We start from the raw sequence: 13,707 nt of genomic DNA, 5'->3' as shown, positions 1-13,707 counted from the left end.
GGGGGTGAAGTCGTTGACTTTGTTGTCTTTCATTTCAGAGATGGAGTCGTGGTGATATTTGAATGGAAATTGTTCAACTTTGAACTGCCGTATGGCTTGAATTCTTCTTCTCCTTCTAACAGCTGTGGAAAAAATGACAAAGCTTTTATCCTTATTAACACATGGACGTGAAACTTCTTGAAAATGTCTTCAGTATTCTTAGCATTAGAGAGATTTGCCTTCACAACTATGAATAAATCAGCAACATTGAAAGCATAAGAGATCTTCATACCAGCCTTGATAACTGAATTGCATAGTTATTAAGCTTGGATTAGAACTGCCAGAGCTATTGCTTCTTCCTTGAATTATTTTGCTATCCTATCTGGTTTGTCGTTTATTAAAGAAAAGAGTCAGATTTTCTTTTCCAGCTCTGTTAGAAATAAAATGACAATTAAAGCAATGTTTGGTTGTCCTCAAGGAAATATTCCTATTACTTACTCAGACTCCTTCTTGGTACTCAAGTTCCTAAGAAACGTGATTGTTCTTCTTTGTTGGACAAAGTTAACTCTAGACTATGTTCTTGGAATGGTTTGAATTTGTCCTTCGTTGGCAGGCTTGAATTGATTAGGACTGTTTTATACACTTTTGTCTGCTATTAGTTTTCTGTATTCAATCTTCCTTCCTCTATTATAATTGCAATTGAGAAGAAAATAAGGGACTTTCTTTGGGGTTTTTCAGATGGCAACAGGAAGACTAATTGCCTTAGATGGGTTGTTGTGGCTACCCTTAAATCTGAGTGTGGTTTAGGACTCAGAAAATTTTCTGATAACTGTGATATTTTGGCCCGAATTTGGTGCCTGGTCGCGTTGCGACCAACTTATGACCCAACAACCCTTTTTTGCTCATGGGTCGTGGATCCTAATCTCTTGTAGCCTAATATATAAGGGCGCTTAGGGTTTGCAGTGGTGTGATATTCGTACAGAATCAGAGTGGGATTGAAAACTTGTAATCTCCGATTTTACACATAGTGAAAACTTTCGCCGGATCCCAACCGTTAACGTAGGCTGTTGCCGAACCACGTATAAATCTTTGTGTTCTTTGTGTGGCGTGTTTAATTTCTGTCTTGATTCTTGATTCAACTTGGGATAATTGCGTTTGTCATAACAATATCAATGTTGTCTCTATTTCAAAGTTTGGCTTGGGATTTTTTTAGATCTAAAGATTTCTTGTGGGTTGCTTGGTTCAAGAGGAAATATCCAGATTCTTTTTGGTCTTGTGTCCTAGTTGCCTCTCATTCAAGGATTTGGGAATCTATTTTGGAAACTAGACATTTCCGAGCTGAGCATATATCTTATAAATTGGGTAATTGTTCTACTGTTGAAACTATTTTTGGATCCATGGTGCAATGATAAAACCTTTATTCAGATTTTTTCTCATAGAATCTACATGGCTCTGGATCTTCCAAAGAATGCATAAGTCAGCTCATTGATTAGAAATGGAAGGTGGCAGATACTTGCACCTTCTTCCTTAATTTTGCAGCAGTTTAACAACTTAATCCTTTTTATTCCTATTTATTCTAGTCATGATAAATTGGAGTGGGATAAGGGGGGTTTTACTTTTAGAAGGGCTTGGAACTATTGGAGAACTCATAAGCTTAAGGTGCACTGGTCTACTCTATGTTGGAATGGTTGTAGACCTAGGGTCTCAGTATACTGCTGTCTCTTCTTTCATGATAAACATCTATCTATTTTTAATCTGAGAAAGAGAGGCGTCATCACTCTTTTTATTTATCATTTATGCCTTGATGCAAATGATTCAATTGATCATCTATTCATTCAGTGTCCTTTTCCAAGATATGTTTAGGAATGGTTCCAGCTTATCACTGGCAAGTCTGTTTAGGGTGACGCGACGGGAGTATCTAAAGGAAGGAAGAAGGATTTCTTCTATTATATTATTCCTCTTGATCTTTATGCGAGGGTCATAGCTTTGACTTGTGCTAAGGTTAACATAAGTCATCACCCATGTAATCCATTTATCAGGAAACCATACAACTGAAGAAGTGATCTAAGAAATTTCCAATCAACTGTGTCATAAGCTTTTCTCAAGTCCACCTTCAAAGCCATAACAATATCCCTCTTTTACTGCCAAAACCCTTAATAAGATCAGCAACAAGCAAAATGTTATCCTGTATCCTTCTACTTCTCAGAAATGTAGACTGCTCCATACCAACTGAATGAAGAACTTTACCAAGCCTGTTTGGTAGGATCGTTGCTATTAGCTTATAGATGAAATTAGAAAGAGAGAGGTCTGTAATTTGCAATTTTATATCCCTAATTTACCTTTGGAATGAGAGTGAGAAATGTTGAGTTGACCACCATAGGAAGAGAAGATGAATTAAAAAACAAAAACTGCAATATAGCTGTGACTATTTCTCCTACCAGATTTCAATACCTTTGGAGAAACCTTGCAGGAAAGCCATCTTGGCCAGGACCTTTGTATGGAGAAAAGGCTTTAACCACCTGCTTCACCTCCACTGCATTAAACTCTCTTTCCAAACTTGAAGCATCTGCAAAAGAAACTTGTCTTCTGGGTTTCAACTGAGAGGTTCGGTAGCATCTATAGTGTATAAATGTTCATAAAAACAAATCAACCATTCCTTGAAAACTTTAGGGTCTTCAACAATATCTCTATTCAAATTCTGTAATTTGGTAATGGCATGATGGCACCTTCTCTGTTGAACCATGGGTTAAAAATAAAAGGAACATCTATCACCCGCTTGCAGCCACTTGATTCTAGACTTTTAAGCCCAAAGCTTTTCTTCCAATTCCGTACCTGTTTAGTAGAATCTCTCAAAAGCTTCATTTGAATGTGCTGCAACCCCATTCTAGCTTCTGTACCTGATTAGAAACCTTTCCTTTCTTCTTATTCCAATCCTTCACTGTTGCCATTTTTTTTTATCTTTTTGGAAGGTTAAGGAAACACACACCCATGCCTCCACTGGCTCGAACACCCAACCTTCCCCTTTGGGGAGAGAGCTTGTACCGGCTGGGCTATTGCCCATTTGGTTTCACTGTTTGACTACTCTAAGCTTTTGCTGCAGTTGACGCACTGTCGTCCCCATGACTGGAGAATTCCATCTTTGAGTAACCACACCTTCAACCTCTTGTTGGAAACACCAAATCTTCAACGCTTTAACATGCACATGTTACTTTGTATGAACGGAGATATAAAGTTGGAAGGAGTATCCACATAAAACATTAAGGTTAATTCCAGAAAAGACCCCTAAACTATACAAAATTTGCACATTGCCCCCTTGGAATAAAATTAATCCCTCCTAATCTATTGGAAGTTTGCAAACAAAACCAACAAACTACATTTCTTAGGCGACTGTTAAATGTGTCTTGAATATTATTAAATTGGCCTTACATTTAGTGCACAAAAACCCCTTAAATTATAAGAAATTTGCATGTTACACCCCCTATCTAGTGGAAAACTTCCAAATTTCTTATGGTTAAGGGGTTTATTCAATTAATCCAAAGGGTAAATTAGGATTTTCAAAACAAGTAAAAAACTAGGATTTTCAAAAAGTCCCGCTACTTTGATTGTTTATTTCTTGACTATAACTTAATGGAAGAGCGTGTCTTGCAAAAAATTTTATACTTCAGAGTGGTCATCTACTAAAAATTTAGTACGGGGGGCGATGTGCAATTTTTTTTTATAGTTCAAGGGGATTTATACTTTACCCCTAACCACTGCAATGTAGAGTTCTCAGCTTGGAGTAGATAGATACAGATCCAATCTGTCATTGTGTGTACAATTCTAGAAATTTAAAACTCATATTCGTGCTTGGTAGGCATCAAGTAATGACCCATAGTCTTTGAAATGGTATGCGATTATAAATCCATGTTTTACTGCATATAAACAGATTTGAACAAGAATAGCTCAAGCTCAGCTCAATATTGGTTTTGTTCAAGCTCATTTATCTAACAAACAAGAAATTTAAAGCTCATTTAGTTAATGAGCTGAGCCTAAACAAGCCCAAGGCCGGTCATTAGTCACATTAACATAAGGTAGTGATATAGTTTTAAAGAAGCATTTGCACCACTACTAGAAAGTGAGATATTTCTAATCTAAAGCCTTTAACTTTTGAGACGCTCTTATAGTGTAGTGTCTCAGTTACTCAGTGCAATCTAAGATGAGTCGTGGATGATTTTCTGATGAGATTTTAATTACATCATTTTCCATCTATATTAGATTTTCTTCTAAGATTTCACTCTTAGGTTAAGCCATTCATTCTTTAGAGTTTGGTATTGATTTCAAAAATAAGATTTAGGTTGCATTTGGGAATCTGGATTTGGCTTTGATAGAATTTAAACCCTTGGATATTCCTTGATTACAAATCCATTATTTCAAATTTCAGATTTGGAAAAATATTCAGGAAGAATTTGAAATCCAGATGATTCTGAAAACAAAATGGAAATGCCAATTGACCAAATTGAGAACACTAAGCAAATTAATACAATGATTGAAGTGAGGGAAAAAAGAAAATTATTTCTCTATATTTCTAGTCATGGGCACCCATTTCTGCGGTCAAGGGTTCTTCAGGGTTGATTGTTTGTTGGGGTGTGTTTGTGTGTTTACCATTGCAAGGACAACAACCTCACTTCGCTCCCCTATACAGCTTGTGGTAGCTTTGTTGAATTTTTTAAGATACGGTTTGATCTTTCTATGTTATTATTGATATTATGATTTTTTTCCAAATTTTTCTGTCAGACTGTGTCTTTGCTTTTAAATATCATGGCGGATGTGTTTGGGAGGAACTCACAGCCATCAACTCCGGTTGAAGCGTCAGAAATAGCAGATCTCATTGACTTCCTGTAAGATCATTTCCTGTTCTTTAATCAAACTTGTGGAATACGGTACTAGTTCATTTCCTTACCATATAAACTTCTCATACGTTATTACTCCATTTGTGTTCCTCAGCCATCATGTTGTACACTATGAAGGACAGGGAGGGCCAGTGCAGGCCAACAGCAAACCTAGACCAGATATTTTGTCTCTCTGTGGAAGAGCATCCGAAAACTTACGACCAGACATACAGCATCTTCTTTCCCACTTGAAAACTGACGTAAGTTCTTCCATCTATGCTGCAACTCACCCGAAGCTGGTGCAGACTCCCTCGTAAAAATTGTGCCTGTTTATCATTCACTGTAACCTGGTTGAGAGATGGTCCTTGCCCTGAAATTAAGGTGTTACTGCTAGAGAAGGCATTTCTTTATGAAGATTAGTCACATGTATTTGTAGTTTTTGCTTGGAAGTTCATACACTTGTTATGGACATGTATAATGAAAACCTACAAATACACCGGCAATGAATCCTCTCCAGTACCGAGTTTTTGCTGTTCTCTGGATTCGTGACTTGCACCACTTTCAATGGTGACTCACACCATCATAAGGGTAAAATGTTACAACTTTCACTTACAACTTTCACCAATAATGGTAAAATTTTACAAACGAACGAATACAAATAGGTAAAATTGGAATTGTTAGTGGAGAGAATTTTAATTCAAGATATGCCATATTTGAAATGTATGGCGCGCGCCGCCGGGGGAGGGGGGGGGGGGGAGGAAGCAAAAAACTCTATTTATGAATCACTAGATTGAGAACAAATTTTGAAATATGTGAAAAGTCAAACAAATTTTGAAATAAATCTCTCAATTTAAATGTTAATAAGGAGAGTTCAGGACCCTTCCTTAAGGGTGCACAAAGAATCAGTAGAACCGAGCTGGATTGGAATTAGTGCTTCGATTTCAGTTTTGATTCCAATTTTTAAGAACCGTTGAGAACGGTTCTGGTTCCAATTCCAGACTCTGGAATGAAACCGTATAGTAATTATAAATATTATGGTTTTAATTATATAATTACTAATATATATATACGTATATGCCTATTGATACATACAAAGAGATATATAATAAAAAAATATTCTCATGTACAATATTATATATCAAAATGCACTACGAATGAGTTTAGAGTCATAAATTTGAAAAAAAAATAAAAATAAAATAAAATAAAATTACACGAAACTGGAACTAAACCGGTTCAGTTCGGTTCCATATCGCAACGATTCCAATTCCAATTTCTAGGAACCGTTAGAATAGGTTCTGGTTCCGCCAGGAACCATAAGAACCGAAACCGTGTGCACCCCACTAAAAGACTCTCGAGTAAGCATGTCCAAACTAAGGACTTTCTAACTTATTTATTTCATTTTCATCCAACATAAACGTCTCATCATCTTCAACGTGAGCATTTAAAAATTGTATTTTCTTTTGAAGCAATTCCAGTGATCGAACCTTGTCGTCTCCCTTATCACCCTCAACTAACCTGGTGCTGAAACTGTAGGGCCGGCTACTGTATTCCCAGTTTGGTGCCTTGGGAGTGGGCAAAAAAAAAAATAAGGGTCAAATAATGGTTAAAACCTCAAGAGTTTTAACATGCCATAAACAACTGTACAATGGCTTGATGGAAAATCTCTGTTCGAAAATATATATAATGTATAAACACAACTTCCTCTGCCTCACCACTTTAAGATCTCATCTACAGTACAAAGTAGAAGATGAGAGAGTTCAGGCCACTACGGGGCAATTGGGCGTGGAATTCCTTGCCACCCAAAAAACATTAAAAATAAAATAAAATCTTTGAACAAAGGGGTTAGACGTTCAAAGTTCTTGAAAACATAATTTAAGATAATAATAATAAATAAAAAATACGCACAAGCACATACCACAGCACTGTCAAATGCAAATAATCTACACTCAATTGGTATATAAATCACTGAATTCAAAATGGGTAGCGGCAGTACCGTACACCACGCAAATTTGATCAACTCAACATTGACAGGACGGAAAAAGAAAGAAGCTTGATGAAGATTTTTCTACGTGTCAAATCTAACTTATCAATGAACTAAATGCAGAAGTCAGTTGATATTGTGGTCGTGCTGACGAAAGACGATATACAAATGATAAAAGGACATATTGGCCATATTATGTACAAGCTTCCAAACCCAAACTAGAACCAATTCAAAGGAGTTGCCAGTCATCCTCTCGCGTGCCGCCCTCCGCATCACTAGCAGGCACAGAACTTACTCGCAGTGATAAGACGAACGTAACCGAATACATAATAATAAAGCAAATCAAACCTTAGCCACAGAACTTACTCGCAGTGATAAGACGAAGTATCGGCCTCTAAATTATCCCTCCTGATATCAACTGCCTGATAAGCCACCAGCATTGAGAAATGTACTTAATGTGAATGCTAACAGCTAAAGAAAAACAAATGAAAACAAAAAAATAAGCAAAACAGTGACACAAATGCTGGGACTCACATCAATCAACCATCTAGACTTTGAGTCACTAATAGTTATTGTTTGGCATGAAAAAAGCTGGTGCCGATTCCGATGGAACCGGATGGGCGTGCCAAGAACTGCAGTAATTTCAAAGAGAGAGCCAAACAATATTCCAGAAAGAAGACTGTGGGACCAGGCGATTGTGTTGAGGTCTGAAATGAACACCTCAGAGTTCTTTTTGCCTTTGATAAAGAAGAACTTTAAAATTATATAATGAAAAGTAAAGTGCAGGACTGAAACTAATCATATTGAAAGTGCATTGCAATGAAAAGTAAAGTTGTATTGAAATGCTTTGTTTGGCGTTGAGCAGGCTTTCTAAGTTACAACATCATGCCCTATTTATAGAATTTAGTAATGATAGCTTGCATGTAACCACTTGCTTCCTAAGCTTCCATGTGTCCCATGACTTTGCATGTCACTGCTTGTAACCGCTTGTTTCCTTGGCTGCCATGTGTCCCAAGACTTTCCACTCGAATGTCGTAGTACATTTCCATTAAAATTGACCGGGTAATCTCCTATTGGAAAGTGGAAAATAAGGGTGTAAACATTGCCCCCCAAATTTGATGTGCCTGATATTCTTTGAAGAATTATAAAACATATCAAATTTTAGATATGAGTGAGAATTTGCCATGTGATATTCCTATTGTTAAGGAATTGAACAACTAAAACTTTTCAGCCGAAATGTACCATTGGGCCGAAAACTTTAAGCAGCTTTATTTAACTAAAACGAAGATTTGAAGCCTCATGTCCAATTTCGTTGCCCCTCGAGGTCTAGAGGTTTACGAGGAGGACGAATTTGTACATCTTCAGGCCAAATACATAGTTGATTGGCCAAGTTTTTCCCCCTAAAAATCACAAGATGTGAATTTGGGACAAATAAAGTAATAGCATTTTTTTCCAAAATTGAAAGAAAAATACTATGACCGTTATATTCTTTATGTGGAAGAATATACAACGATTAAGAAGCATATGTCGTTTTCGAAGGAAAATCTTGCTGTGGAAAATCTTCTTCTAATGAAAGAAGTGATAACGGCTTCCTATGGAAAGTCTTGTCGACCTTCCTCATGACCAAGCCACAGTCTTGCTGGGAGAAGTCAGCAAGTTGGCTTGTATTTTCTGGCCAACCTTTGGGTAAGTTGGCCATTGGATGCCCCCCAAACACCACTGGAATAGGGTTTAGGTCTACCAAAGGAATACTCCGGTGGATTAGATTTACTCCTTAATTAGGAGGTTTCCTTGGAGGACGTTCAATTTCGAATGCCATTGGAAAGGCCATAAATGGGCTTGGTGGTGTGCTTGTAGGCTGCTGAATGTTCGAAAGTGGAACATTCTGTTGGATGTGAAATTGAACTTTTTGGACTGCTACTGGTGGAGGGTTCTGCACCTTAAGTGGAACCTACACCTGCGATGGAAGTGGTTGAGCTACTGTTGGTGGAATCAACTTCACTGTTGCTGAAGGGTTCTGCACCTTAGGTGGAACTTGCATCTGCGATGGAAGTGGTGGTGGAATCGACTTCACTACTGGCAGAATCGACTTCATTGTTAGTGGAATTGACTTCACTGCTAGTGGAATCTACTTCACTACTGGTGGAATCGACACCATAGGTGGTGGTGGTTGCTGAGCTTGTGGAAGGGTTTGTACATGTTGTTGGGGCCTCTTCCATTTTTCCTTGAATTCTCGAAAAAATTGCTCACGTTCTTCGACCATCCTCCGGTAGGTTTGGTGGCGCTCTTCACATACATCAGCTATCTCTTAGTGGAGCCATGCCTGAAACGTATTAGCTTCTAGTTGAATTTCTTCTAAAACGGCACATGAACTTTCTTCAGGAAGTCCAATAGCCTGTTCAATTTCAATTTCGGCAGAATCTTAAACAGATTTACCGTGATGTGCAGGTGGCACCTGCACTATCTGCACCTATGGCATGGAATGCACAGGCTGATAATAAGGACTCCCCTCAACAAACGTACTTGGCCTGTTCATCGGAACGATTGATTATTAAGTAATATTGGGTGGAAAGTACGGCTGATTACCTAATTGACCAACCTGAGCCGTACCCTGAGAAGACCCAACGCGATGCCAATTGTTAGTAGAAACATCATGACAAACCTGTTGAGGAATTACCACAGGATTCTGCACATGCTATTCCACCAGAAAAGACATCGATTGTGCATATGGCATCTGCACTGTCTGTACCTGCGACATAGCTCGGAAATATTGTTCACGTTGGTAGCACTTTTCACGTTCGTGTGCTATCTTTAGGAAGTACACTTCACGTTCTTCGGCCCTCCTTTGGTTGTACTCCTTATGAACAAAGCTCATATACATCATTAGAAATATCTTTTCTCGATGGTCCCACTGGGTGTGCCACTATGTTTGGCCTGAAAAAAGCTGGTGCTAATTCCGATGGAACCGGATAGGCATGCCAGGAACTGTAGTAGTTCCAAAGAGAGATCCAAACAATATTCCAAAAGGAAGACTGCAGGACCAAGCGATTGTGTTGAGGTCTGGGATGAACACCTCAGGGTTCGTTTTGCCTTTGATAAAGGACTTCGGGAAAGTTAATTGGCTAGGAAGAACTTTAAAATTATCTAATGAAAAGTAAAGTGCAGGACTGAAACTAATCATATTGAAAGTGCATTGCAATGAAAAGTAAAGTTGTATTGAAATGCTTTTTTTTTTGGCGTTGAGCAAGCTTTCTAAGTTACAACATCATGCCCTATTTATTGAATTTAGTAATGGTAGCTTGCATGTAACCACTTGCTTCCTAAGCTTCCATGTGTCCCATGACTTTGCATGTAACTGCTTGTTTCCTTGGCTACAATGTGTCCCAAGACTTTCCACTGGAATGTCGTAGTACCTTTCCATTGAAATCGACCGGGTAATCTCCTACTGGAAAGTGGAAAATAAGGGTGTAAACAGTTATATTGTTAAATGTGTAGTTTCTCCTCCAAAATGACTTCTCTAGTCGAGGAACACATCAGATGTTTTTACCTAAACTAGTAGGTCCTTGAATGGATCCGACGTTTGCCCCAAGATAATCTTTAACTAAAAAAGTAAGCATTTAAGCTTAAGAAGCTTCTAGTCTAGTGGGTCTATAAAACTCGCTAGGATAAGTGGTATTATTGAACCAGACAAAGCAACAAGTAATGAAACCAAAAACAAATAAATCACGTAACCTGTAAGATGAGTAAGCCTCTTCAGACCAGCCAAGTACACGCCAAGTACATGCAAAGGGTTTGTTTAAGATATGCCAGATAAATTTAAGTAAGCCTCTTCAGACCAACCAAGTACACAACAAGCCCATGCAAAGGGTTTGTTTAAGATATGCTAGATAAATTTAGTATGGCTAACACATTTGAAAAAGGGGGAAGGTATTTCAGGAAGAAGAAAAAAATGAATACCCAGGGAATTCCCATACTCCCGGACTTTCTCCAAGGCCCAAGCAAGCATGCACTGTCAGCAATTACCAGGGAGTTACTTTAAGAGAGAGCGATATTTTTTAAAAATTATGTTTATGATCACTTAACCCTCATCTCCTTTCTTCACTGCCACTAGAACTGCATTTTTTTTTTTCTTTCCTGATAAGTAATAATGAAATTAAAAAGCGTTCAAGAGAGGAACGCGTCCCTTATACAAGAGTGGTACCGGGGTCTAAGGCCCCCAAAGAATCCAAAAAAATGATTAAATCATTAGAAGAGGAACAGGACTTCCTCTTCACGTAACTGAAAAAAGAGCGAAGGATATGAAGTTTCAGCGTCGCCGTGGACAACCCTTTCCCTTCAAACATTCTACTATTCCTCTCCTTCCATATGCACTACCAGACACAATGTGGGACAACTCTCCAATAATCGCGTACACCACTTCTCACACGACATCATCTCCAAGCGTGAACCAAGTCCTTAGAAGAACGAGGCATAACCCAACGCATACCAAACAAACCAAAAATAAGATTCCAACAGTCACTCGCCACAGGGCAATGCATGAGGATATGATCAACTGACTCTCCATCTCGTTTTCATAGGCAACACCAGTTAATAAAATAGTTACCCCTTTTCCTTAAATTATCTATCATTAGGATCTTACCCCATACAGCAGTCCATACAAAGAATCCCACCCTAGTTGGAGCCATAGAACGCCAGATAGTCTTCCACAGAAAATCAATGATATCAAAATTAGATAAACATAAGAATAATGAACGAACTTCGAAGCGACCATATGATGAGGGAATCCATAACAAATCATCACTACCTCTACCAACTACATCCTGTTAATACAACAAATCCAGAAAAAATGCATACCTCATCCAGCTCCAAGTCCTGAAAAGAACGCCGAAAGTGCACATCTCACGTAATCCCACTACTATCAAACTGATAATAGTCAGCTAGGTAGGCATGTCTATCAATTACAATACTGTATAATCTGGGAAATATAAGAGATAAAGGCTGGTCACCGCACCAAAGATCTTCCCAGAAATGAACACATCTACCATCATGAACTTTGAATCTGATGTGAGAAGAGAAAGCATCCCATCCCTTCCAAATGGTTTTCCACGTCCCAACTCGTCCTACGAGAGAAACCGGACGGGTAGACCAACCACCACTCCCTTCCCCATACCGGCATGAGACTAGCCTTCGCCAAGGATAATGTCTTTCCTTCCCGTACCTCCACAACCATTTACCCAAAAAATCTTGATTAAAGTGAACCAATCTTCTAATACCAAGAGCACCCAGCTTCATAGGCTTGCAAACTTGTTCCTATCTGATAAGGTGATACTTAAACTCTTCGCCCTTTCCGCCCCAAAGGAAATCCCTTTGAATTTTTTCAATCCTAGCAGCAACAGAGCATGGAATTTGGAACATATATAAAAAATATGTGGGAAGACTCGATAAAGTGCTCTTTATAACACTACAAGAAAATATGGGTCTAGCAACAAAAACTTAGCAGCAAATATTAAAAAATGTTGTTAAATAACAGCACTTTATAAAAAAATGCCGTGAGAAGTAAAAAAAATTGTTGCACGTGTCCTCCCTTTCTCTCTCTACCCCCACTCCTAATTGCTGATCACTTTTTCTCTCTACCCCCCCTCATCTCTCTCTATATCTTACTTCTCATCTACTACTCTCTTTCTCACACACACAAGTTCTCATCTACTACTCTCTCTCACACACACAAGTTAAACTTTGTGTATTAGGGTTGGTAATAGTGTTGGATCCATAGAAATGAATCAGAGTTTGAAGGAATCTCTGATCGAAGGGAGGTCGTAGAGCCTGCGAAGTCTCAGTCTTAATAGAATCTCCAAGGATACGGACGAGAACTTGGATCTCTTCTCTAGGAATCACCGAACTCTCTTCGTTACTTCATCCAATGAATTGGATGGTACGATTCCTCTTCATATGCACCGTATTATCCTTCTCTTTGAATCTCACTACTCCTTATTTACTTATGGACTGTGATATTTCATTCAAAGTTGTATGATTTAGTTTAGTGCACAGTTAATTTTTATCTGATTTTGTTCAATCAGCTAATTAAATCCTTCACAACTTGTTCATAATTTAATTCATAAATGTTCAATTATTGGGATTTTATGAAGCCAAAGCATTTTGATTTCAGTGTTCATTTACTTTTCATTACCTAATTGCAGTTTTAGTGGAATTGGGGAGACTTTCAGTTGGATTAGCGAAACCCTACAAAATGTTCAATTATATTGATTTATTAAACTTGTTGTTTGATTCTTATCTATAACAGTATATGCATGCACATTCCGATTACTTTATCAAACACGATCCAAATCCTGTTTATTTTATTATTAAGTGATTCAAAAATGTGGCAGCTAATATATGTATTCTTATAAATGCATTTTACACTTGATGTGTGTGACTTCTTTGTCAGAAAAGGAAATAGTTTTTGCTTGCTTGCTTACTTTCTTGGGCATGTAATTGCACTTCTCCTGTTGGATAGAAGGATGCATGGTGTAGTTAGTTTCAACCGGATAAAATTTAATAAGAATTTTTAAAACCAATTAATGTTCATGTTGTATGATCATATGTTACCTTCTTTTTTTTTTCAAAAAAAAAAAAAAAAAAAAAAGAAAAGAAAAAGAAAAATTGATCATTCAAATTTACGTCGATGATATTATCTTTGGATCAAACAATAGTATGTTATGTGAAGAGTTTGTCTCAAGCATGCAAAATGAATTTGAAATGAGCATGATAGGTGAACTTACCTTCTTCTTAGGATTACAAATCAAACAAACACTTGATGGCATTTTTGTTTGCCAATCTAAGTATGTTAAAGATTTGCTAAAGAAATTTGGCTTGGAGGAA

General features: G+C 37.8%; 1 protein-coding gene across 1 annotated transcript; it reads left to right on the top strand.

The window, feature by feature from the left end:
- The first annotated feature begins 4,749 nt into the window (after positions 1–4,749).
- Positions 4,750–5,303, top strand: LOC132287557 (mediator of RNA polymerase II transcription subunit 23-like). Its single transcript, XM_059789788.1, has 2 exons — positions 4,750–4,856; positions 4,963–5,303. The coding sequence occupies exons 1-2, from the start codon at positions 4,777–4,779 to the stop codon at positions 5,162–5,164; spliced, it is 282 nt and encodes a 93-aa protein (XP_059645771.1). The 5' UTR covers positions 4,750–4,776; the 3' UTR covers positions 5,165–5,303.
- The last annotated feature ends 8,404 nt before the right edge of the window (positions 5,304–13,707 follow it).

The sequence above is a fragment of the Cornus florida genome, unplaced genomic scaffold, assembly GCF_030987335.1.
Source record: "Cornus florida cultivar Cherokee Brave unplaced genomic scaffold, ASM3098733v1 CherokeeBrave_3.0.0_Hap2_Chr02, whole genome shotgun sequence".
NCBI lineage: Eukaryota > Viridiplantae > Streptophyta > Magnoliopsida > Cornales > Cornaceae > Cornus > Cornus florida.
The sequence above is the reverse complement of the archived record's forward strand: the minus strand, read 5'-3'. Positions and strand labels throughout refer to the sequence as shown.

Bases quoted from the DNA above. Each gene is read 5' to 3' on its own strand.
- LOC132287557 (XM_059789788.1), top strand. From the start codon at position 4,777: ATGGCGGATGTGTTTGGGAGGAACTCACAGCCATCAACTCCGGTTGAA. The intron at 4,857-4,962 runs GTAAGATCATTT...TGTGTTCCTCAG, and splicing joins GCAGATCTCATTGACTTCCT to CCATCATGTTGTACACTATG.